Raw genomic sequence first — 26,557 nt, forward strand, 5'->3', positions numbered from 1 at the left:
TTATTTGAACTGTGGGATTTGGTCCGGCCAGGCTCCATATGAGTCGATGTTAAAAAAATCAAAGCCCCTTTCTTGAGAGAAAGATAGTTAAGGGGGACACTGCTCTTAAAACAGCTTCCTTTAATTGTTGAGTAAACCCTTTGAAACTTGTCAGTCTTGCTTCTTCTTTTTCCACTGATTTCAAATGTGCCATTATTTTTTGAGTGAGTCAAATAATTCCCAAGATAATTACAGATAATTAGCCATTTTTGGAGGAACAATGGACAAAACAGTGTTAGTCATAAAACTGTTCTCTTGAAATTTTCCAATGCTATGAACCCTGGTGAGTGCTATAAGAGCATCGGTTTTTTGATGCACCTCTTGGAACTAATTCTACTGCCCATTAAACTTTGGCGTTTGAAATGGGCATTCGAAATGGTTCCTTGCCATTGGTGCCACTAAGCTTTAATGAGCTGTAAAATTAGTTCGGAGTGGTGCATCAAAAAACCGATCCTCTCATTGCACTCGCCAGGGTTCATAGTAATGGAAAATATGCAGATTAGACTTTTATGGCTAGCACTGTTTTGTCTATTGTTCCTCCAATAATGACTAATTATCCCGATTATCTTGGTAACTAATCGACTGACTCAAGAAGAAATGCTTTATTCGAAATCAGTGGAAAAAAAGTACCAAGACTGACAAGTTTCACAGGGTTTACTGGACAATTAAAGGAAGCTGTTTTAAGAGCAGTGTCCCCCCTTAAGGGGGCACACTGGTTTCAAAAAATTTTTTGCTTTCCAACCAATCTTCATGAAACTTGATGGGCGTGTTCAGTTTTTTAGCTGATTGCAAATATCCAGTTAGTTTTGATGTAAAGCATTTAGTTTCTGAGATAATTAAAAATCTTTCCTGATTGTTCTTGAGAACAATGGGGAAAAAACTAATAAACGAAAAATTACCAGCAAGGGAGGAATAGATACCAGAAGTTGTGGAGAATGACTTGTGGCAAGCAGTTTTTTGTTTTGCAATCACATAAAAGTTTATGTCATTTCTAACTTCTAGAATTGAAGTACTCCTGCTAACCAGTTAAGAATACTGCTAATTAAAGAACTTCTGAAACACAAAATGCAAAATCTGCTCCCCATATTTGGTAGTTTAAACATTTAGCTTATCACTACAAAAGAAATTATCTTTCTAGCTGCTCTACATGCTGGGATGTACCCCTTGAGAATTTTCTATTGCTACAATATCGCTCATGCCGAAAAAGGAGAAAATTATGGAAAAATGATTTTTTTCATCAAAATCGGGCCTGTACGGCTTTTATAAGTACCTTGTACTGTTCAAGTACCAACTTTTCAGAGGAAACATTATGCAAACGTAATGAAAAAAGGATACCTAAAAAAATGCCTTTTTTTTGGGGCAATGTGCCCATGTGCCCAAAGACCCATGTGCCGCTTAAAACACGAAGCTTTCTCCCATGCAACCTTAATCAAAGTCAAAGTCCAAAATCCAAACTTTTTTGTCCGTGGCGGAATGGCGCAATCAAATAGACGTTGGCTTGATAACGCGAGGGATCTAGGTTTGATTCCAAGCACGGGAAGCATTTTTTTCTCGGGCCTTCTCTTTTCATCATGTTGTGAAACCCATTGTGTCAAATCAGCCTTCCTGCAGTGCATTTTTGGGACGGGACAGTCGCCGTCAGTGACGCTTAGAAAGCTCTTTAGAAGGCCCGTTAATTCGAATGCAAGTAAATTCCACCACGGCTAATTTGAAGCATGCGGCAGAGAAGGCAGAAAAAAATGACGTCCATGGGTCCAATAAAAGATGTCAGCTGATGGCAAAACAGCTGAGCAAATCACAAACAAACTTTTTCCCCAATACTATCAAATTTGCAGAAGAGTGCAGTCTTTGTCTAAATTTTCTAGGCCTCACCTAGAGTTCCCGGGCCACAAAGTTTTCAAAGCAAAAGCTTAGCATTCATCTGTTACCCAATTGTTTTATGAGAGTGAAAGGGAAAGTTTTTTTGTTGCCAGCTCTCTGGCTGAAAACTTTTCAGTCTCACACAGTGGGTAAACTCGGGTTTTGAATTCTTTGTAACGTAAAAACTTTCCTACATGGTCCAGAAACTTTTGGCAATGACTGTACCTGATTCTAGAAGCTGACTGTAGCCTTTTCTGCTCTTCAGCACTCTTGGCACATGTTGCAGTCACCAGATTGGGTCATGACAGCAAAAAAGAAAAAGAAAAGTGCTTTCCCTAGTTTTCTTTGGGAAAAAACTCTGTAGCCTGACACAGTCGGTAAGCTTGCATTTTGAATTCTTCATTTTCTGCTACATCGTTTACACAGCATAGAAACTTTTGGTTTCTATGCTGTGTAAACGAATAACCTGCTTAATGACCTGCTTCTCGCCAGAATGTCATGACAGTAAAAAAAAGAAAGGTGCTTTTCCTAGTTTTCTGAGAGAAAAACCTTTCAGCCTGATGCAGAGGGTAAGCTTGCATTTTGAATTCATTTTTTGGCAAAGTCTGTACCTGCTTCTTGAAACTTAAAACGCCCCCCTCTGTCCATTTTCACGCCTGGAATGTCTTCCAGGTGCCGAGTCGAGCTTGCAGTCTCGCTCGAGCTCGGTCATCGACTCGAGTCGCGGCGTCACTGGTGGCGGCTCACTGCCGGATCCGATCGAGATTCCCGGGAGCCTGACGTGGGAGAGCTTCGAAGCCGGCCAGGCCGAGGCTCTGGGGACTCTGTGCCGCCTGTTCTGCTCCAAGCGCACTGGGGAGGAGATCCTGCCCGTCTACCTGTCGCGGTTCTACCTCTCCCTACAGCACGGGCTGGGGAACATCGAGGTGAGCCTAGGGAAAGTTGGGGAAACTACCTCTCTGGGAAACATTGAGGTGAGCCTGGGGAAGAGCCTAGAGCCTAAGGAAAGTTGGGGGAACTACCTTTGAGGTGAGCCTGGGGAAGAGCCTAGGGAAAGTTGGGGAAACTACCTCTCTGGGGAACGTTGAGGTGAGCCTGGGGAAGAGCCTAGGGAAAGTTGGGGAAACTACTTTTGAGTTGAGCCTGGGGAAAGTTGGGGAAATAGACTCCCCAGGCTGCTGTAAATTTCAGCTTTGGGTGAATTCGATATCGAGTGAAATCGTTTGGTGGATTTATTAGAGTTCATGGATTGGAATTGTTGTTTGACTATACATCTTGTCTGGCCTTGCCTTATTACCCTCTGTTTGTCTGTTTTTGCTCCCCACAAGAAAAGTTTAAGGTACAACTTAATGGGGCAAGGCTGGACAAGACATGTAATCAATCTAAAAAAATTCAATCTATCAATAACAATCAATCCACCAAACAGATTCAAACAATGGGGACTTCATCCCAAGCTGGAATTCACGGCAATTGTATTGACAACCATGATTGACAACCGTGATTGACAACTGGCATTGACAACCATGAATGGTGGGAATACTTTACTATGACTCATGTGAGTTTTTGTGCAACTATTTGTAGCCATCATAAACCATCAAAAAAAGAGGTTTTCCGATCGTCTGCTACCTCACTCCTTCCTACCGCAAATCGCCATCGCGTTTTTCGTAGTGCATATCCCAGGTTACTCCGTTGTTCCAAGATCAACTTGCATGTCCAAATTGGCCGCCATTTTCCCATAGGTGAAACTAGTTCTTATTTATTTTTAGAATAAACAGGTAAGTACTGTTGTTGCTCCTGGTGTCAAACAAGATAGACCACAAAGTGTGAAGTTTGAGCGTGAACGGAGCAGCGGTTCACTCAGGAGTAAATTTTAAAGTGTTCCATATATCGACATGACACCCCGTATTTAGCTGATTATAGTTGAGAGGTGCGGATTTGTTACAGTGGTTGTCTATAACCTGGGGGAAGGATAAATCAACGCAGCTTTGGTACGCCCGATTTCTCTTTTTCTTCTCCACCAGTCACGAAGCCAGGTGGTGGCCAGCATCCTCCTGAACTCGTGCGACCTCTTCCACCAAGACATGGAGGGCGTCAACATCCTCCTTCCCCCGTTCCTCCAAGCTCTCGAGTCGGTGTTTTGCGCCGACAAGGACTCCAAGATCAGGCAAGGCTGCTTTTCTTGCTAAGGGAATACGCTGCTGACCGCGAGGACGCGGGTTCGATTCTCGGCCACGCAGCCGCTTTTCTGATGGAAGCGAAGCACAGCGGCATCATCTCTGCCTCGACATCAGTGGTCCCACATACCATATTTGCTCGCGTAATGATGGCACTTTCTTTTCCAAAAATATGATGCAAATATAGGGGTGCGTTCATTACACGGGGTAAATTTTTCGCGAAAAAGTTTCAGCGCAGAAAACGCAAGTTGCAGGTCAGAGTGTTTACGATAAGTCTCATGAACATAATAAACATAACAAATAAAAACATAATAAAAACTCCATTGACCACCGAATAACCACTGAGTGACGCCAAATGAAGTGTTTTCATTACGGAATGCGCCGGAATTACGGAATTACGGAACGCGCCTTAACGAGTTTGCTGCGAGGTGAGAACAGGCCGACCATTAAGTGGCTGCTGCTGTCACAGTGTGGGACATCAAGACACGGCTGCCGATGCAACGAGCCGAGCGCATTTTTTTGTCTTTTAAGTACATTATCTGCATTTAGTGAGAGTTTCTTCCCCACCAATAATGAACTCATGCTTGCCGCTATCGCTAATATCATCAAGTCCGCGGCAATAACGTAGCCATGTCCACTTTGAAAGAGGAAGAAACTAAGGTAAGCACGACAATCGTCATCTAGATTTGGCACACATACAACATATGGCTGCGGCAGGTTCAGGGTGCGATCATTGCGTGGGAAATAAAAAAAAGTCGTATTTTGACGACTAACTTCAGGGGTGCGATCATTACGTGAGTGCGATCATTATGCAAGTAAATACGGTAACCCTTTCAGTCACCGTGTCTCCATTGGAGACGCGACTTTCTTCGTCGTTTTCCTCGTGAAAACGAAAAGAGTTCATGCTGCAGAGCGGTGCGGCTGATGTTCGAAACCTACGGAAGTGAAAGGTTGCACCATGTGATGTGGAATGGCGGAACCGCACTCATAAACATCATTTCAAAATGGACGCTGCCGCCAAGTTTTCTGGGGTCTCCGGTGTGTTGCCGTCCTAAGTTCTCTTTTACTGTGGCGTAAATCATTTATATAAAGGCTAAAAACACCTCTTTCATGTGCAGAAATTATTATTTCACCTCCTTGTTTGTAAACTGCCTCAGGATATTTATTATTTTTTATAGCTAAAAGCAGGATTGAGTAATGGTGTCTCCGTATGAGGACGCGATGCCATTTGCGTAATAAGTATTCTAGAGAGACTGAACCTCTTTTTTTTCTTACGTCTAGACGCTTGACACTGCTAAACCTCCAAGTATGGAATTTTTCTGCAGTGAATATAATAATTCATGACTGAAAGGGATAAAGATTAATGCCCCTATTCTTTTGTATCCTCACACGTACATAAACAGATTTGGGTTTCCTTTGTAATTTTTGTTCCTTTTTAAAGTGCATTTACGAGACTTTGCGTTATAGTGTCTCTGAATTGACAGGTCCGTGCCCAATGTGTCCCAAGTGGAGCTGCGCTGGGCTTCGACACATTTGCTGCTGTCTATGCTCCCCTTGCCACTGCACTACGGGAACCTCAACCTCAAGGGTAGGTGGTGAACTTTGCTCCATTTTCGTACATTTTTTCTTGACTCAAAGTTAGGCCTTTAGGGGGCCATGCAGACACATTACAAGTTTGTTTTATTCGAAAGATTTCGTGTTTTATATAGAGCGAACGATGCTTTATTCATCGAGCAATCAATCAATGTAAGTTAAAATTTTGATGCTCCCGCCAAATCGTATGCTTTTGTGACGTTTGTAATAACGTCACAAGAACAGGTCTTCAAGCAAAACCTAGTGCGCCATTACGCTCTGCAGCTGACTGTGGAGCATTGTTTACCGTCATTCCTCCTAGATGGCGCCACCATACTGCTCTGCACCGCTATTCGCCTTTGCCTTGTTTTTGATCGTATTTGCACCTGGCTTGTTTTTGTTCAGGTAGAAAGTAATCGTTTCGTGAAACATGGTGTTCGCTCCACAAATATGGTCACGTAAGGCAACATCGCTTATGCCAATCTGCCAGTGTCGTGTAAGACAACTACAAAGCAGCGGACTGCTGCGCAGCCTAAACAATTGCATAGTGCACGCAGTACCAAGAGCAGTACGCACTGGTAATTCTTTTATGTACACTTTCGTAACTTTCACTGTTTCCCCCCACCGTTCTTATTGCTATAAAATGAACATGCATTACACTCAAGCGCAAAAAGCTCATTCGGCAAGCTTATAAGCCCTGCCTAATTTGCGTTTGCCGGCCTCAGCCAATCACAGAGCTGGCACATACAACATCAAAAGTTCTGTTGCAGGAAATGAGTTACAGTTAAACCTCGTTATAACGAGAAGGGCTATAACGAAATAATGGATATAACGAGCAAATCATAATTCCCCTTGAAAGTCCCCATAGAAACCAATGTATTTAAAACCTCGTTTTAATGAGGTAAAATTTCCCCGTTACGGGATATAACGAACAAATTTCGTTGAGAAATCAAATTTTCAGCTAATTTTACAACAGTGCGCAACGCAGATTTGAGACAGTGCGTGACGCGGCAACTGTATTAGCAGTTCAAAACTCCCGCCACGCGCGCGAAGCTGGCTGGCGCGCCATGCGGACGCTGCGCCTGCGAATGCCCCCCCCCCCCCCCCCCTCCTCTCGCTGCGCACGGCATGCAGACAATGGGGCCCTTCGATTAACAGTGTTGGACTCACCGCGGGCTCCCCGAGAAGCAGTTCGACGTTCGATTTTCCCACGTATCCCTATGGCTTCGGGGAATCCGCGGACTATCCGCGGTGAGCCCGAGAAGAACCCCAATGCACACGGCGCACGCGGTTGCGTCGCCTTCCTCTCCCCCCCCCCCCCCCCCCTCCCTCCTCTTTTCGTATCGCCGGCGTCGCTGCGTAGTTGTGTGTGCGTGGGTTTTGGCATATCTTTTATCGTACTGCCGGCGTGATTACAACAACGCGAGTGCGACAGGCGGGAAGCGAAAGCGAAAGACTATCACGCTTGAACAGAACACGGCTATGATAAAAGCCGTCGCGTAGGGCGCGAAGGAAGGTGCACCCCGTCAAGGTGGCAAAGAGACTTTGACTTGTGGACGAGTATGCTGTCCACCATCGTGCATCGTGAGCAACCGAGAGTCCATCGTCAGCGCTGTTGCCCATGGCTTGAAAAGAAGCGCTAAGGACGGCGTCGGAGGCTGATGCGGTGGACGTGCTGCGTCGCTACTTCGGCACGCACGAGGGCGGCGAAGATGGCGTGAACGTAGCGGCCGCAGCTGAGGGAGCAATCGCTCGCATCAGGAAGGTGCATCAATGTCCATTTGCGGACTTCTTCGTAGCCAAGTCTGTTTGAAATACGAGTTTTGAACTGCAATAAAGTAGGTTCGTGACTTTTCCTTTTTACCTCCGGAATGTGTTTATTTTACTGACTATCGCCGTGCAGCAAGATGCTATTTCGCCCGCTTTTTGTTTAAGGTAATTACTATGCATATTATTTGCAGTAAATGTCGGCTACGGCTATAGCGAAATATTGGCTATAACGAGCAAATCGCGGCGCCCCTTCAATTTCGTTATAACGAGGTTTAACTGTAGTAGGTGACATGGCCGTGCCCTTTTTTTCCTAATTATATAGCCTATTTGAGCGCGTGTTAAAAGTGGTGTCAGTATGATTCTAACGAGGCAATCTTTCGAATGAAGCAAACTTGCGTTTTGTCTGCATGGCCTCTTTAAAGGAGCCATGAAGAGAAAATGCAAGTTGGTTTTATTCGAAAGATTTCGTGTTTTATAGTGCCCCCAGCGCTTGTCCGGATACAAACGATGCTTTATTCACTGAGAAATTAAACAATTTAAGTTAAAATTTTGATTTTCCCGCTAAATCGTTTGTCTTTGGGGTCTGCAATGACATCACAGGAACAGACCGCTCTGCAGCCTAGAATCCCTTCATTCACGCATCCGCCGTACAGGGTAGAGACACGTATACGCTGGCGCCGCCATTTTGGGTTGCTCGCTCGCCGCCGAAGCAAGTCATTGTGTCAAAAACGTGCTAAAATTATCGCCGCAACGCGGTTTACTGAAGACGTTTGAATCATATTGTCTATTTCGCGTTGCTAGGTCTCGTGGGAAACGAAAAGAATAACGCGTTGAGCCCGTTGGCCCAATTGCGGCGGCACGGGACCGTTCAAAGGTTGTCTCCACCCTGTACAGCGGTGTTGGTTTGTTCCCGTGTTTCTTTACGTTACCCGAACCTAGATGGCGCCACCATACCGTGGCAAGCATTTGGTTTGTTTTTGCCCGCATTTAAACTTGGCTTGTTTTTGTTCTGGGAGAAAATATTTGTTCCCTGAAACAGTGCTCGCTCGACAAATGGGGTCACGTAAGACACCGTTGCTTGCGTCAATCGGCCAGTGTCGTCTGAGACAACCCCAAGCCCCGTAGTGCTGTGCAGCTGAACCAAGCATGCCGTGCGCAGTACGAGCAGCAGAACGCATCAGTACTTCTATGTTTACATGTGCTTTCGTAACTTCCACTGTTTGTCCCATCATTCTTATTGCTTTGTAAAGAATGTGCCCTAAATTTAAGCGCAAATCGCTCGTTCGTCTAGTTTGTAAGCTCTACCTAATTTGCGTCTGCTTCTGCCAGCCTCCGCCAATCGCAGAGCTTAGCTCATGTGACATCATAGGTTCTGTTGCGGGAAATGAGCTGGTGGGTCGCATGACCATTCCCGTTTTTCCTAATTATGTAGCTTATTTGAGCGAAGTTTACGTTAAAAGGGGTGTCAGTATGATTCTAACGAGACAATCTTTTGAATGAACCAAACTTGTGTTTTCTCTTCATGGCTCCTTTAAGTATGCCACAAACATTACTACAGTTGGGGCAACAACACTGCGGTTTTCAAAGCCGAACAAATTGGAGGGGGTAGTAAAGGAAGAGGCTTTGGTTGCTATAGGTGAATACTGGCACATCAGTTTTGCTGTGTGATCTTTTACTCATGTTACGTGTACAGTCTCTGTCAAAATTTTCTAGGCCAAACTGGAAACGTGCTGGCTGCAAAAAATTTGATGTGAAAGGTTCATTCTGAGCAAGGCTGAAATGTTCTATGCAGGAAAGCTAGAGAAAACACCTTTCTTTCTTACCGTCATAAAAGTTTTTTGTCACAATGAAAGATAAAGCTTATTCTTTGAATTCTTTGTGGTCGAGAAGGCTTAGGATTGGCTTAGAAAATTTTTATAAAGGGTGTACATGCTGGTAAAGAGTCAAGTGTTGGCACTTTCATGTTATTTGAAGCATCTTTTAAGTGTTGTGTATTGTTATGTGCTGGCAGAAAGGAACAACAGATGATTACTGAAAAAAAAGTATTGTTGAATTTTTTGCAGCAATGAATCCTTAAAAACGATAGTGACATTTTTGCAAGAGTTTTGTTATAGCTAAAAATGTTTGCTAAGGATGAATTTATGCTGTAGTGTGTTTGTTTATAAAGTTGCAGCAACCATTTTTTTCTATGGGAATTTATAATCGTGGCAGCGGTTAAATTGCAATTGCTATTTCAAGAAATCTACCATGATTCGGAACGCCATTGATAACATTCATGTATAAACGAAAATTTGTCCTTTTCTCTTCAGGAGATGTAACTTTCAGCGCCAAGTTCTTGCTTTCCAAAATCAAAGAGTAAATTCTGTTACAATTTCTGGCTTTCTCTTGTTTTAGAAATTTCTACTTGTTTGTTTGAGTAATACAGCAGAGTAGACGTTGCGAATGAGTGTATCAACATCGCTGTTTTGTCTTCTCTTTTCACCTGTTGCTGTTGCAGATTTCGGCACCAATCAGACGATAACATTCCAGTCGCTGAGAGCGCGCCTGATGAACCTGCTCATTGGAGCCCTGCAAAGCGAAAGTGACTCAACCAACACGCAGATGCTGCTCGGTGAGTCAACAGTTTGCGCTCTCTTTGCTTCAACTGTACAGTGCTTGGGTAAAGCTGATGAGGAGTGCTTTTTGAGGCTATTACCTAGTTTCTGGGGTTTTTAGAGGGTACATCGGTCTTAAAACAACTTCATTTAATTTTCAAGTAAACTCTGTGAAACTTGTGAGTCTTGCTGCTTTTCCACCACCGATTTCACATATGTCATTATTTTTCGAGCAAGTCAATTAGCTCCCAAGATAGTTAAAGATAATTAGCCATATTTGGTCTAACAATAGACATGACAGTGTTGGTCATGAAACTGTAATCTTTATATTTTTCAATACTATGAGCCCTGGTGAATGCAATAATAGAAGCAGTTTTTTGATGCATTGCTTGGGACTAATTGCATAGCTCATTAAATTCGATGGCACCAGTGGCAAGGAGCCATTTTGAGTGCCCATTTCAAACACAGAAGTTTAATGAACTGTAAAATTAGTCCCAAGCAATGTTTAAAAAAAGCTGCTTCTCTCGTTGCATTCGCCAGGGTTTATAGTACTGGAAAATATAGATATTACAGTCATGGCTACACTGTTCTGTCTATTTGTAACCAAAAATGACTAATTATCTCTAATTATCTTGGGGACTAATTGACCAACTGAAATAATAATGGCATATTTGAAATCAGTGGGAAAAAAGCAGCAAGACTGACAAGTTTCACAGAGTTTACTTGAAAATTAAACGAAGTTGTTTTAAGACCAGCGTCCCCCCTTAACCCCTTTAGGGTTTACAACGACCTGAGCTCGTCATGAGCAGTCGTCGCTTTTTTACTTATGACGACCCTTGGTCCTTTCCCAAGGTTCTAAGTGGCTTTTGATGAGCTCAGCTCGTGAAATGGTGCCTTATGTTTTAAACATAGATGGCAGCACAGGTACTATCATAGGTGTCTTTATTCTTTGAGATTTGCACACTAGATGGCGAAATGCGTGGCTTGTGTTTTCAGCGCATTATAAACAGACGCGGCCCCATTCGTACGCTGTTTTGTCTTTGTCTCTCAGATAATGAGAGCTGAAGTGAAGAAGACATCATTATCGCACTTGATTCTTCGAGTGAAGAAGATAGCAATGGTGTGCTCAGGGACAGCGATTCTGAATTTTTTCCGAATACACTGCAAATGTCCCAGGTATCTAGTATTGCGTGATGAAGAAAGGAATGACCAATAAAACATTATTATCTGGCGTAAGATGTTTTTGCAAATGTTTTGTTTTTCACATGTTACTGCTTCATATCAAAATGCGCTGCATATACTAATACGAATTGGACAACAAAGGGACTGGGACGAAGTTGGGCTTCGTCCCAGTCCCTTTGTTGTCCAGTTCGTCTTAATATACGCAGCACAAATCGATATGAAGCAGTACCAACTAGCCCCATTCTACGTCCTTTTGAACTGAAACATTTCATGCCATATAAAAAATGGGCAATTTTGGAACATTATTGTTTTGTTTAATAAGCCCTTAAAGGGGCCATGGAGACAAAATACAAGTTTATTTTATTTGAAGGATTTTGTATTTTGTAGTGCCCCCAGGGCTTGTCCGGAAGCAAATGATGCTTTATTCACTGACGAATTAATCAATTTAGTATGCAGTTTTGATTCTGCCCACAAATTGTGTTGTTCGTGACGTCACCAATGACATCAATTGTGCTGGGAGCCTTGTTACTCTTCGTAAACCTAGATGGTGCCCTCATACCGTGGCGGGCTGCTTTCTGCCTTTGCTTTTTTGTTGACCGTATTTGTACCTGGCTTGTTTTTGTTGAGGCAGAAAATAATCGTTTTGTGAAACATGCTGTTCGCTTGACAAGTATGGTCACGTAAGGGAATGTCGCTTATGTCACTCAAGCAGTGTCGTCTGAGACAACCCCAAAGTGCCATAGTGCTGTGCAGCTGAAACGAGCATAGTGCGCGCAGTACCAACAGCAGCACACATTGGTGCTTCTATGTTTACGTGCACTTTCATAACTTCCACTGTTTACCCCACCATTCTTAGTGCTATAAAAATAATGTGCCCTTAATATAAGTGCAAATAGTGCCTTCAGCAAGCTTATAAGCTCTGCCTGATTTGCGTTTGCTTTTGCCGGCCTCAGCCAATCACAGAGCTGGCACATATGACATTCTGTTGCGGGAAATGAGCAAGTGGCCATTCCCTTTTTTTCCTAATTATGTACCTTATTTGACCAAAGTATGCGTTAGTAAAGGTGGCGTCAGTATGATTCTAAGGAAGCAATCTGTCGAATAAACCAAACTTGTGTTTGTTTTGTCTGCACAGCCTCTTTAATTAAGGGGTTAAGCAACTTGCGAGATAACTATTGGTGTTAGGTGTGCAAGAAACACGGAGTAAAACAAAGTGCTCAACTTGTGGTCCAGGTGGGCTGCTGTTTTGCGTCCAAGACGCGACAGCGTACGAGGAAGCCAACCAGGTCACGCAGCCGGCGCCCTCTACCGGCCAGGACAATGCCAGCATGGCCTACTCCAACCTACTCTGCTCAGGTGGGGAGGATTCACGCTGTTGATGCAGAACCAAGCGATGTTTACTTTTTTGCGTAAAGTTTCTTATCTTTTTGTTTATCTTTTATTTCCGATAGTGTCAGCCCTTGCAGGCTGTGACAGGTTTGGGGAAAAATGGATTTCAGGAAAGACGTAATGACAATTCCGCATTAAACAAAGAATGTATTCCGTATTTTATCAATTCTAACGTGCCCCTGATTGTAGCTTGCAGGAAAGTTTTTTTTTTTTAAATTTTTTAGAAAAAGATTGTTTTGATTGGATTGAATTATATTTTTGGATGCGTTTGTGCTCATAGAAATGCTGCTCAGCCCTTAGAAGCCATTTTCAGCTTGGAGCCCGATTGTAACTTGTAACGTGCACACAAATTGAAGGTTACTTTTAAGCAAGGGGTTCGCTCACAGACTCCGTGGCTCACTGCATCCGCGGCATTGAGTGGCCCGTGTTGCCGTGTTTTATTGAGACTCCCTTTCAGTGCTTGCGTCTCCCAAAATATACCTCTACAACCTAAATTTCGTGCCTAGTTCTCCATAAACTTTGTTACATTGAAATTCCCGCTAACGGGACTTCGTTACACACAGGGTGAAAATACATGGTGTGCATTCACTTGAAGTTATGAAAAATTCCGTGGTTCCTTACATGGAGGGTTTCGTTACATTGAAGTTCGTTACATCGAGGTTTAACTATAGTTATAATCTGTGTTGAGCTTGACGTCCCATCGGGCCGTTGCCAAACTGCCTAAAGCCCACTTTTTGGTGGTTTAGCATTGTAAAAATTTAGTGTCTTTTAATGTGGAAGTCGTCCTCAACTGAAATTGAGGGCAACTTAGTGAGCAATGGAAGGGAAGATGACAGGTGTAACATTAAGGGACAAGGAGAGAGTGGACTGGGTCGGCGAACAAACACGCGTTAAGGACATATTAGTGGAAATTAAGAAGAAGCAATGGATGTGGGCAGGGCATGTAATGCGAAGGCAAGATAACCGTTGGTCATTAAGGGTAACAGAGTGGATCCCTAGAGAAGGCAAGCGTGGCAGGGGGCTGCAGAAAGCTAGATGGGCAGATGAGATCAAGAAGTTTGCGGGGATAAATTGGTTGCAGTTAGCACAGGACCGGGAAAATTGGAGGTCTATGGGAGAGAGAGACCTTTGCCCAGCAGTGGGCGTAGACAGGCTGATGATGATGAATGTGGAAGAGAAATGCATCATCTCTTGAGGCTATGCATCAGTGGGTGTGACCATCGGCATCATCATCCTCACGAGGCATGCCCACTCTGCAGATGACAGCTCTGCACGCCCGTGGAAGCATCGCAGCAACTCTTCAGACTCGGACATTGATTGGTGGATGGAGGAATGCGGTAAACGTGCTTGTTGGCGGAGTCACTGATTGCGCCTTTCTGTGTGCCATGTGTGTGTGCGTCTAGGGCGTGCGTGTTTGCCCCACGCCTTGGCCGTTGAAGAAGGCACGGATGTGTTGGAATGCTGTCTGTGGGTGGCTACAACGCTGGCCGCTGGTTATTGGCAGGCATGCTCGTGCTGTTACAGTTCAAGCCGTTTGTAACAGTACTGGTTATGGCATAATACCGGTTATGGCGTTGTATCGGATGTAACGATACAGTCATGGCGACTCCAAATTTTCCGTATGTTGACAAGTGGAGGAGAGGACTGACAAGCAAGATTAGAAGGTGTCCTGTTGTGCTGTTTATTATTTTCGTCTTTGTCCATTTTGGGGAAAAAAAGAAACCTGTCATTGCTGAATTGCATGACTCACAGATTGGATAAATGTTCCGATAAGACTTGTCTTCACTTTTGGCTGTGGATTGATTTACCATCAGAGTTCAAGCAGCTTGCTTCAACTTAGCTTAGTTAGACCAAATGTTATCGATCAGTATGGATTTTTCTTCAGTTCTGAAGTTTGGGAAAACCTGCATAGCTTTCTTTTGTTGCATATATATACAGGGTGTCCCAGCTATCATGCACCAAGATTTAAAAAAAGAGAAATTGCATAACTCGAAGAAAACCTAGTGCATAATGTTTGCAGTACTGTCAAGAAGCGTAGCGTATTTTTTTCGTTAATGAGACTTAATTAATTAATTGTAATTAATTATCTAACTCTAGAAATACTGTCATAATCACTAAAGTGTCAATGAGGCACTTATAGGTAACCACGAGGGGCATCTAGCTGCGCTATTTTCAGCGACGAACTAACTGCGTACTCATTTATTCTGACTGATAAAGGAAACCCGCGAAATATGAAAAGTACCACGTGACGACGCTTACGCGCGCATTGTAAAGCAGCGTCCCCAAACAAAGCTGATTGAAAGCAACTGCTTCGCGTGTTACCCGCCCGAAGAGACAGCGCATCACCTCGATAATAGCATGCATGGAAGGAGCAGCAGCACCAAGATTCGCGGGACGCGTGTGCAGATAAGGAACAAACTCGGTCGCGATTTCTTCTTTCTTTATTTTGTCTATTTCATTCTGGCTAACTCAGAGGCAGCCTGTTTGAGGGCGTTGCTTTACGGTGCGCGCGGAGGTGCCGTCACGTGGTATTTTTCATATTTCGCGGGTTTCCTTTATCAGTCAGAATAAATGTGTACGCAATTAGTTCATCGCTGAAAATACCGCAGTTAGATGCCCCTCGTGGTTACCTACAAGTGCCTCATTGACACTTTAGTGATTAGGACAGTATTTCTCGAGTTAGATAATTAATTACCATTAGTTAATTAAGTCTCATTAAAGAAAAAAATACTGTCCGCTTCTTCACAGTACTGCAAACATTATGCACCTGGTTTCTTTCGAGTTAAGCCTTTACTCATTTTTTAAATCTTGGTGCATGATAGCTGGGACACCCTGTATGTGTGTAGCTGTATATATACCAGTGTGTCGAACCCAAAAAAATACCAGTTCGGTTACGGTTCTGGTTCAGGCGAAATTCATTCCGGTTCAGTTCCGGTTGACAAAATCACGTACTGAACCGGTTTGCGAACTGGTTCGGGAGCTTGAACCGGTTCGCGAACCAGTTCGATGAGTTGAATTATCACTTAAATAATAAAAAAAAAAACATTTAGTAGTTTAAAATGACATTCAAATCAAAATACAAACACAAAATAAAAATGCTGCTGTTCCTCAAGGCCAGTGGCGCAGTTGCAAAACAAACTTTAAACAATTACGAGATACTAGAAAAACAGATGAAGTGGCGACGATTTACCACCTACTTTCTCGCCCAGACTTTATGTTGTCCTAGCGACTATTTATAAAGCCACCGCCAAGAGATATGACGGTGGGATATATTTTCTGCCCTTTCCTTTTTTGTTCAAATCGCAATCGTCGCTATGGAATCGCCAATCACGCTAACCTTGAAGCCTTATATTCAGGCCTGCGTACTGGCTCGCCCAAATGCCACCGTTTAGTACCAATGGCGCACATTTTTTATAGTTGTAACAAAACTGTAAAATCATACCACAGGCACATAAATACTACCAATGAATTAGATTATTTGGTCACCCTCAATAATTTGTTAGCTGTCACCTTATCGAATGTGTTAGCCACACTTTTGTTAAAAGTAAGCTTTAGTTAACGCTTTGTCACTGCAATATTGCTCTGACCACTGCAATTCCTTTTGCGATAGCTATACAGGATGTGTGCATTACAATCAGTATGTCATCGTACCGCCTCACCCCCGGCCATCATTCCGTGTGCTACATTGCGGAATCTTATAACAAGTTATGCCGTTACAAGATGAAAGGGAATTATTTGACGCGCGGAGCATGAGATGGGACATTTTTGGGTAGACGCTCCTTAATTCGTCCACAGCAGTACTCCCCTCCAGAACGAGCAGCAGTAGAAGTAATGTAGTGAGTTGGGCAGTCAGTACAAGTTCATCTTCGAAAAAAAGCAGATCTGAAAAAACTGCAGTACAAGCAGAAAAGATGATTGCTGGGTGAATGGGATAGTGTGAGGTACCAGCCTGCTCTTGTGCACGTGTCATCTGCTTTATTACTGTTTCTGCTTCCAAGACAAGGTCGAGGGCTGCAGTTTCTTGCCAAGGGACTAAGTGCGCACCTTAACAGTTTTCCCTAACATATCTGTTGTTATTTGTATCCATAAAAAATGGAACTTGTCCACTGTACTGTCCTCAAAAACTGACCACGGAACTCACTTTCTTCGTATTGATGTCACGTTTGGTGGTGAAAGGCAGTGTTTTGGTACTTTTTTTACTTATTTGGTTTTACCTATTTTTTCCGTAATATTTTAAAACAACGTGATTCGTCTTTTCTTTTTTGTTGTTTTCCGTGTAAACACATTAAAAAAAACTGGCGCATTTGATGCCTCATGCTAGGTATATCTTTGCTCCGAGGCGCAGCTTATGTTGCAGGCCGGCAGACTTGTTTTAACCAGCTGGTGATATTAAACGTGGATCAAAATCTCGATACATGGACGTTCTCGATTTCCATCTACTTCAGAAAAACGGTTGTGGGGAAGGGAGATCGAGGCCGCTTGTGGTCAGCAGCAAACGGCTTAGCCACCGAGTAGCTCCTGCGGTCACGCTTGTCAAGTATTAACAATTTCAGACCTTTTAAGCAAATTATGAAATGCAAAGTTTGCACACATTGGGTGTGGGCTTTAGCTGCTGCGCAGTGGAGCCCTCCTGCAGCCTGATTGCTCCAATAAAGTCGCAGCTAGGGAAGGGCAAAGTCGTTTTATATCTCCTGCAAGCTGCCGAGAATGACATTTTGTTTGGTCAGCTTGTACTACACTCGCGCTTCAAGCAGCAACAGACCATTGCTACATTGGTGCTCATTCATTTCCCCTATTGTTACATAGAGCGTGATAATGTTCAATTGTCTGGAGGGGAAAGTGTGCGAGCGGGTACGAAGTTGATGTACGGGAAAGAAAAAAATGCCTGAATTGCATTGTCTGTGCAATATCAACAATAGAGGGTCGAACCGTTTCGGCATGAACCGGTAACCGTTATTTGTTTTTTTGGTTCACTTCTGGTTCGGGTTCACCGTGCTAAAAAAATAACAGTTCGCGTTCGGGTTCAATTCCGGCAAAAATACCAGTTCAGTTCCAATTTTTGGTTCGGTTTGGTTCTGGTTTGACACCCTGGTATATACACACACAGAAAGGAAGGCTAGCAGTCAAGAACACCAGGGAAGGCAAAGGGGAAGTGGTTCATAATTTTTTTCCTTCTTGACGCAGATATATTTTTTTGCCGAGTTTGAAAGATAGAAAGAAAGTTGAAGAAAACATGCTGCCCGGGTGGAACCCGAACTCAGAACCTTCAGAATGCGCGTCTCATGCCATAACAACTAGGATAACGAAAAGAATGTGTTTCTCCCACTTTCTTGTGCATTTATGGGATAGTCAGCACAGCTCTGACAACTCTGGGTGAAAAGTACCTTATTTTTAACCTCTGGCCTGTGACTCGAGCGTCGAAGATGTGTCGGGAGCACTCAACCAGTGGGGAAACCTCTTGAAGGCCAACTGCACTCAAAATTTCAGCCACTTGAAAAGCTTATTTGCACAAAGTCTGCCAAAAAAGACTGCAAAATACAAGAGACAAAATGTGGCAGCTGAAATACGTGCATGCACAGCGCAAAGGAATCGGTGATTTTGGAACCGAAATTGAGGAGAGCGTGGCCATCATGCCCAGGCTGAAGTGATGTCGCAGCCGATGAGTGAGTGGCCATCTGGTTGGAGCAAACCTGCGCACAACGCTTCGCCCTCACAGCAGCCCTAGGAGAAGCATGCCCAGCAGAACTTGACTGGTTCTCCTGGCTGGCCGGAGGAACGAGCGCCTGGCTGGTCGAAATGTCACTTCTACTTCACGGCTGTTTGCACGATCCGCCGGCATGTGTAGCGTCACCTGCGGCAGAGCTACTTTAAATGTTTCCAACTGATTAACAAGGCACGTAATGGGGCTGCCAGTCATGCCCCAGTTGGTTTGGTGGTACGTGCGGTACGTTCAAAGTAAATTTGAGTGCAGTTGGCGTTAAGACTACCTACGGCACCAATACTGCCATAACCAAGGCCCTTGCTATGAGTGTAGCGAATTAGTATTGAAAATGAAAAGCTCAGCTGAGGGGCTCATTAGACTCAAGTTAGTAAGTACTAATGTGTGTAAGAACAAGCACTGCTCTTAAAAAAATGAGGCTAAGCCAATTTAACACTATTTATTGACAAATATCATCCGCACATACAAAACAGCAGACTTCGTTGGTGGTAGGAATAGATCTCTTCTGTATTCTAAATAGGACAGGCGAAAGCACCAACCCTTGAGGAATGCCCCTGCTCTGATCTAGTGTAGATGTCTTAAAAGCAGGCGGGTTTGCTGTGACTGGGAAAAAGTATATAGTATCTTCAAGCGGTTGTGGGAGCCTGCTTTTAAGACATCTACACTAGATCAGAGCAGGGGCATTCCCCAAGGGTTGGTGCTTTCTCCTGTCCTATTTAGAATACAGAAGAGATCTATTCCTACCACCAACGAAGTCTGCTGTTTTGTATGTGCGGATGATATTTGTCAATAAATACTGTTAAATTGGCTTAGCCTCATTTTTATTCGGATTTTTATGTTTGATTGTTTGACAGCTTTGTTTGACGGTTATCTTGCCTTCGCATTACATGCCCAGCCCACGCCCATTTCTTTTTCTTAATTTCTACTAATATTTCCTTAACACGCGTTTGTTCCCTGACCCACTCCGCTCTCTTCTTGTCCCTCAACGTTACACCTATCACCTTCCGCTCCATTGCCCGCTGAGCCGTCCTCAATTTAGGTTGATCCCTCTTAGTGAGCCTCCAAGTTTCTGCCCCGTAGGTGAGTACCGGTAAGATGCAGCTGTCATACACTTTCTTCTTCAGGGACCATGGTAGGCTGCTATTCATTATCTGAGAATGTCGGCCATATGCATTCCACCCCATTTTTATCCTTTTAATTATCTTTGCCTCATGGTTGAGATCCGGTTATCAATGTTATCAAAACATAGTTATCAATGTGTTAACTATAGGTTAGCGCTTAAGTGATATGATCAAACAGAACCAGAGGCTCTACTACAACCGCTTAGTCATGTCTGTTGGTGGTGCCTTTAGCCGACGACAATCAATCACACAAACAAGATTCTGTGACGTTACAAAAAATCACGCGAAAGTTACTTGTGAGTCACGAATGGTTCATACGTTTTCTTTAACACCTAGATTGGTTCTTCGAAGTTTAGGATAAAATTGGTGGCATTGTTATTGGGACAAGGCAGACCTTTTAAAGAACCAAACTTGTACTTCGTTTTCGTGGCTCCTTTAAAGCTGCAAAGAAATGTTTAGGTAGCCTGCAACTATTTACCAGTTTTACCAGCATGCATACACGATGAAATCAGGACAACTCTAAACAATACATGCTGGTTGACGATTATGTCTGTTAGGTGTTTCGAATGCTAGGCTAGGCAGCGGCACAATGCCAAGATATTTTTTCCCCAGAGACATGTGCCAGCAGCAATACATAGCACGTGCTATAACAGACAAAAGCAATGCTCTGCGTGGATTCCCAGAGAAGGCAAGCGTGGCAGGGGGCGGCAGAAAGTTAGGTGGGCAGCTGAGTTCAAGAAGATTGCAGGGATAAATTCCCGCGGGGATAAATGCGGGGGATGATGATGGTGATGATGATGAACTATGTTTTACTGCTGGCCTCTATTGCATCACTGCTGCTGCTGTTGCATCGCTGCTTACAGTGTGTAGCACAAAATTTGATTTGTGGCTCGACTAGAGTTGAGCGACTGTTTTAAATTGAACAAGTTTGCATTTCGTCTTTGTGACCCCTTTAGGTGTGCGCAACTCGGGCTGCAGAATGAGTGTCTTGTGGTCTGACCAATTCTGTCAGTTTGCGCAATTTTTGTTGTGTGCATTTTTTGTGTGCAGTTCGTCTCTTTGCGATGTGTTGCATTTGTTGACTGAGTGTGTATCGCGATTGCTTCTGTGGAAATTTTTTATGCAGACGTAGAATTGAAATTGACTTTCTGAAGTATTGCTTGTACATAACATTGTATTGCTTGAAATAAAAAAAAATCAGGGCTGAAAGGGTTAATTTTGTTAGAGTAGTGGTATAATTATTGGAAAACCAAGTAATACTCGCTCATAGCTAAGGACAGTGGCATTTTTATTTGCTCAGGTTCTTGAGCATTTTCATCACGCTTGCTCGACAAAATTAAGGTCTTCCTGCCAGCCTAATTCTAACACTTTATTTGCGAATTAAAGTGCAACGTGTGCATTTTTGCGGTGCTGTGTGCGGCATGGCTGATATTGCTGCATGTGTGAAAGTTTGCATATTACGTATGCATCAAACAAGTCTTCTCTGTGTGGAGTGTGCTTCTCAGAGAAATGCTTTTCATTCAAGTATTTGTGTGGGCCGGTGAACGCCGATTTATGTATTGCGGGTGGCTCATGCAATGCTGCGGAGAGCCATTTGTGCAACTGAATGACTTGTGTGTTTGTGCCACTAACTTTTGCGTCCTAAACCCTGTGTGGAGTATTTTTGCGTGGCTTGTATGACTCTGTACTTTCCTCTTTTTGCTCATTGTCGTAAAATCTGGTCTTGTAATCTTTTTTTGGTCTTGTATCGAGTCTTGTAGCATGTTTCTCGTTTCTGCTGTTCATTTCATTCATCTAGAATGGACTTCACATTTGAGTAATTTCTTTTTTGGAGGGCAGTGTTTGTTGCTTTGTAACAGGGAAAGGATTGGATGTAAACAGAAATTGCGAATTTTTTGGATCGATTAATCAGTACTCTTCAGTAACAAATCTCCTAAGTTTATAAATAAATCCACTTAGTTACAAAAAAAAAAAAAATGGGGGGTGGTAGCTAGTGCAAATTCAATAACTTTTTTGCTGTATTTGATGTACCTTGCGATGCCATGTGTGGACTTGTGCTTTTGGATTGGAGAATGACTGTGAAACTAAATATTGGGCAGTAGCACTTTGTGGGAGGGCTTAAATATAGGCGTTACTGGTGCATTAAAAGTTAAGATTTGGCATTACTGGCGTGTAAGTCAGAAACACATATTCCCTTAGAGTCTCAGAATATTCAGACATTTGCAAAAATTGTTGTTCGCACTTAACAAGGCATACAACACTGTATCCACTTTTTTTTTTTTCACTAGTCGAAATAAAAGTTCCCCATTGCATGATCATAGGCTAATGAAAGGTTGAACGTCGAAATTTATTGTTTTTTTGTAATAATGGCTGAGGGTAATTTTTTTTTCTGATGGTTTTTCTAGCGTCTTGAAGGGAATTGACTTGCTACAATTTTTACTTTTATTGCTTTTGTTGCAGTAAAGTTTATTTTTAGAAACTAGTCATCGCTATTTATAAAGAAATGAAAAAAAGGGGCGCACATATTAGGTCCTGTGGATATTTAAAACAGGCACATGTTTATGGCACCAAAACGATGGACCCTTCAGCAGTTTCTTTGGCATTTGAAGGCAATACCGAATTGAATTAGCTCATATACGTAAAAAATCATCAAACTTACTGTCTGCAATAAATTGGATTCTGCATTTCCCTTCACCTAAACAACTAAGCAAGCATTTTTACAGAGGCAAAAATCTTTATTGCATCTGTTTCTTGGCTAGGCCATGTGCATGGATTTTGTGGAACCACCTTTTTAGATCCGTGCATGTTTCCGTTTTTGGCGACAACTCGCAGCTTACTTTTTGGGCCTAGATCAGTTTGTAATTATTGTATTCTCGCCTATTTCAACCTTTAATCATTTTATTCTAACTATTCTAACCGCTGCCTATCTTTTTCCAGATTCGGCCAACGCGCTGTTTGTGCGTTCGATCTACCTCGTGTGCCACCGACTGATATCCTCGTGGAAGACGGATCTGCATGTCTCACTGGCCGCCCTCGAGGTTCTTTCAGGGCTTGCAAGAATTCGCCAGCCCCAGCAAGGTGAGGTCTGCACGAAATTTGTGCAAAGTTGCGTGCCTATTTGAACCACGAAAAATACCTGCAAGGCTGGTTTTTTGTTGATCCGAGCTTGTTGATCACCAAGTTGCCATGCCTGCTTACAGCGCTTTGCTGGTTTGTTTTGAAGATGAGAATATGTTGCATCTGGCTCTACAGTTTGTCCACCAAGGTTTTGGTAAACAGAAGTGGCCTGCAAAAATCAATCGCAAGTTTTGTGAGGTTCTAGGTTTTCAGTAAAGTCCATCAGCTGTCGTTATTGCAACAAGCTCGCGGGGTGAAGTCAAGGGTATGACGGAAGCCTGTCTGGTGAGGATGCACATTGAAGAATAAAAGGCAAGAATGCTGACCACAATGTTAGTATGCCCATAAGAGCTGAAGTGCGAAACTTTTAAACGTAGCACATTTATGATCGGCGCCCTTGCCTTTTCTTCTTCAACTTATGGGTGAGCCTATTCAATTGCGAGCGCATTAGTGCAGACTGATTGGTAGTTTAACTCGCTGTTGAGTATTGGTCTGAGTTAGGCTGAAGGCGTGAGGCTGAGTCTGTACAAGCATTGTATAAAAATGCGATTTTGATGGTCAGTGGGCTTCCGTGATTATCGCTCTGGGCTCTTGCTTTTCTCATGCATTCCTATGGGGCCCCGTAGGAATGCATATCTATCGCTGATAGGTACGGAATAAATCATAAGTACGGATAAATTCCGTACCTATTGCTGATGGGTATGGAACGAATCACAAGTGCACTCTTGAATAAGAAGAAAACGTTGGCGCAAACTAGACGAGAACAAAGAAGAGAAGATACGACAGAAACAGGCGCCTGTTTCTGTCGTATTTCCTTTTCTTTGTCCTCATCTAGTTTGCGCCAACGTTTTCTTCTTCATTCAAGTATGTAACAACCAACTCTGCGCAAGTTTTGTGAAATGAGAAGTGCACACTTGCAACTTCTCGCTGGACATAGAAATTTTCAGGAGTCAGCAGTCACGATCAGTGCTTATATAACCTGTATGGCTGAAATAGTGCCTAATTTGTGCCGCATGAATTCTGCACTGCTTACTCAGTGAAAAACTAAAATTAACACATATGTGCTCACATTGTACATGTGCACATAGGCTGCATATGTTGGTATTTTAGGAGGGACATTGCTCTTAAAACTGCTCCTTTTAATTTTTAAGTAAATGCTGTGGAACTTGCCAGTCTTGCTGCTTTTCCCCCCACGGATTTCAAATATGCCATTATTTCTTGAGTGAGCAATTATATACCGAGATAATTAGAGATAATCAGCCATTTTTCGAGGGACAATAGCCGATATATGGTGAGCCATAAAACTGTAATCTTTATATTTTCCAATACTATGAATTTTGGTGACTGCAATAAGAAAATCGGTTTATTGATGCATCGCTTGGGACTAATTTTACAGCTCATTATACTTTAGTGGCACCAGTGGCAGGGAACCATTTTGAATGCCCATTTCAGACACAAGGTTTAGTGAGCTGTAAAATTAGTCCCAAGCGATGCATCAATAAACCGATTTTCTTATTGCAGTCACCAAAATTCATAGTATTGGAAAATATAAAGATTACAGCTTTATGGCTCACCATGTATCGGCTATTGTTCCTCCAAAAATGAGTTATCATCTCTAATTATCTTGGGAACCAATCGACTGACTCAAGAAATAATGGCATATTTGAAATCCGTGGGGGGAAAAGCAGCAAGACTGACAAGTTTCACAGTGTTTACTTCAAAATTAAAGGAAATTGTTTTAAGAACCGTTCCTTAAGGCCATAATGGATGCCAGAGGTGCCATAACGTGCGCTCATGCTCTGATTTCTTCGCAGACTCGCTGGAGTGCCCGCGGGCGGTGAAGTGGATCTGCGACTTCATAGTGTACCAGTGCCAGCGGCCGCCCCCCTTCCACTCGCGGGACCTGCACTCGACCATCGTGGCGGCCTTCCAGTGCCTCACCGCCTGGCTCGTGGCCCACCCGCTGCTGCTGCAGGACAAGGAGAGCGTCCACCACGTCCTCGAGGTCGTCGAGCTCGGCATCTCGGGCTCCAAGTCGCAGGTGCCCTCTTCGTTGTAGCCGTCTTGTATCCTTAGGACGTATTTTCTGCACATGCAACGAGGCCCTCAGTTTCGGCTGCCTTGGTGCCATAGGTGGCTTAAAAAGGTTTTCGCTGGTTGACCGTTCCTGACATGTCATAGACCCTTGAGTCACGTCCCGGGTGTTAATGGGGCAGATGGGTATTTGGGGCCAAGAAATGGTCAAGAAATCATTTTCTGAAAAACGGCCTTTTTGGCATCCATGGCCATTTTTCTGTCCATCTGCAAATTTTCTCATCAAAAGGCGCCATATTTTAATGTAAATAGCATTTTAAAGTGCACCCTACGGCCAAGTTTGCTGAATTCGATGGTAAAATTGCACTTTTCTTGCAATGCAAAGATAGCATTTTGCTGACGGATATATCGGCACCCAGAGCAGATATGACTGTAATTTCTTTTGCTTCTGGTACCTAAATGCGTGGAGAACACAATTTTGGAAACAAATTTTCAAGTGGAGGCTTGGCAAAATTATTATAGCGTTCAATTGACACCACCTGTGAGCCATTTCTGGCAGAGCACAGGGGTGAAGTTCAGTGCATTGTAAAATGACCAAAAATAGCTTAATAAATAAATTTCTTCCATCATTGTATTTTTTAGTCATCTGTCTGCCTAGCCATGTGGTAATAGCCATTCTGTATGGCATGGTATTTTTGTAATTGTGACCCAAAATAATGGCAATATTCATTATCTCGAAAAATAGTCAACTTGCAAAAAATGTAATTGCAAATTTGAAATCAGCGCAAGAAACTTCATAATGCTGTGCAGTTTAATTTTAATTAATGAGTAAATAAAAAAATGGCTCTAAGACCAGTTTGCTGGCTTGAAAAGGAAGGTCCCCTTAACCCCGGATTCCGAATTGTCGGAGCGGTGCTGGCCACCACCCTCGAGGGCAGGAAACAGTTGCGTTCACGTAAATGCACAATGAAGTGGAGGGGAACACAGCCTCCACGGTAACCTAGTTGTGAACGTCGTCGGTTTGGGTCTAACCGGGGGAGCATGTTTTTCTCCTCTTTTTTTCTACCTTTCGAGCATTTCAGAAATAAATCTGTTTCAAGAAGAATAAAAGTTGAACCGCCTTGTCCCCGTCGCCTTCTTTGGCGTTCCTGCTTTAACGTGTGTGTATATGTAGGATGTAAGTAATGTAAGTACACATTCAATGTTTTTGAAAGAAAGGAAGTGGCGAAAAACATGCCTGCCAGGTGGGTGTCATGGTGAGGTTGTGGGTTCGGATCCCACCTGATGGGCATGTTTTTCTTTTATCTTTCAAAAACATTTCAACAACTCTATCTGCTTCAAAAATAATAAATGACCTGCCTGATTCTCCCCTTTGCCTTCCTTGGCATTCTTGACTGCCTACCTTTACATATTTAATATGTATATATTGCCAAAAACGCTTAAAAATAAAATAAATAAAAAAATGAAAAATGCCTAAAAATAAAAATAAATATATGAATTAATGCATACATAGGTATTAAAAGTGAATATGAACATACATCATATATATATGCATAGTTTATGTATGTTTTATTTTTATACCTACGAACGTCTGTACACTTTTAATACGTATGAGCTTTCGATGCATGTCTGGTTCTAAGCAAAAAGATTTGTCTGTGCATTTGCTGGTCAAAAAAATAAATTAAGAATGCGTTCGAAGGCAGATTTTCTTCCCTTCTCTTCGGAAGATTTTTGCCCTGTTTCGTGTACGCAGCCAAAGGTGTCGGACGTTCCTCAGCTGAAGGCGGAGAAAGAGCTGAAGCCGTCTTCTTTACGTGTTCGGGATGCTGCCGAGGCCCTGTTGTCCTGCATGATGGACCATGTGGTGAGACTCGCCACCTACACAATCTATCGAAGATGCGCAGGGGACCAAATTGGTGGTTTAACTGGATGAGTGGTTGCAATAATTGAAGAGTTTCATTAGGGACATGGCAAAGAGTTCTGAGC

General features: G+C 43.1%; 1 protein-coding gene across 3 annotated transcripts in view; it reads left to right on the top strand.

The window, feature by feature from the left end:
- LOC144143599 (ral GTPase-activating protein subunit beta) overlaps positions 1–26,557 on the top strand; it is a 78,628-nt gene that overhangs the window by 11,783 nt on the left and 40,288 nt on the right. For 2 of the 3 annotated variants that reach the window (XM_077675418.1, XM_077675419.1), the window contains 9 exons: positions 2,572–2,825; positions 3,921–4,063; positions 5,558–5,661; positions 9,913–10,026; positions 12,425–12,547; positions 13,840–13,917; positions 22,358–22,498; positions 24,352–24,578; positions 26,325–26,435. In XM_077675418.1, coding sequence (XP_077531544.1) covers positions 2,572–2,825; positions 3,921–4,063; positions 5,558–5,661; positions 9,913–10,026; positions 12,425–12,547; positions 13,840–13,917; positions 22,358–22,498; positions 24,352–24,578; positions 26,325–26,435 — 1,295 coding nt within the window. The remainder of the gene's footprint in view (positions 1–2,571; positions 2,826–3,920; positions 4,064–5,557; positions 5,662–9,912; positions 10,027–12,424; positions 12,548–13,839; positions 13,918–22,357; positions 22,499–24,351; positions 24,579–26,324; positions 26,436–26,557) is intronic. The other variant, XM_077675420.1, reaches the window with a different exon arrangement.

The sequence above is a fragment of the Haemaphysalis longicornis genome, unplaced genomic scaffold (assembly GCF_048455015.1).
Source record: "Haemaphysalis longicornis isolate Haplotype H1 unplaced genomic scaffold, Haemaphysalis longicornis Haplotype H1 scaffold_6, whole genome shotgun sequence".
Lineage (NCBI taxonomy): Eukaryota > Metazoa > Arthropoda > Arachnida > Ixodida > Ixodidae > Haemaphysalis > Haemaphysalis longicornis.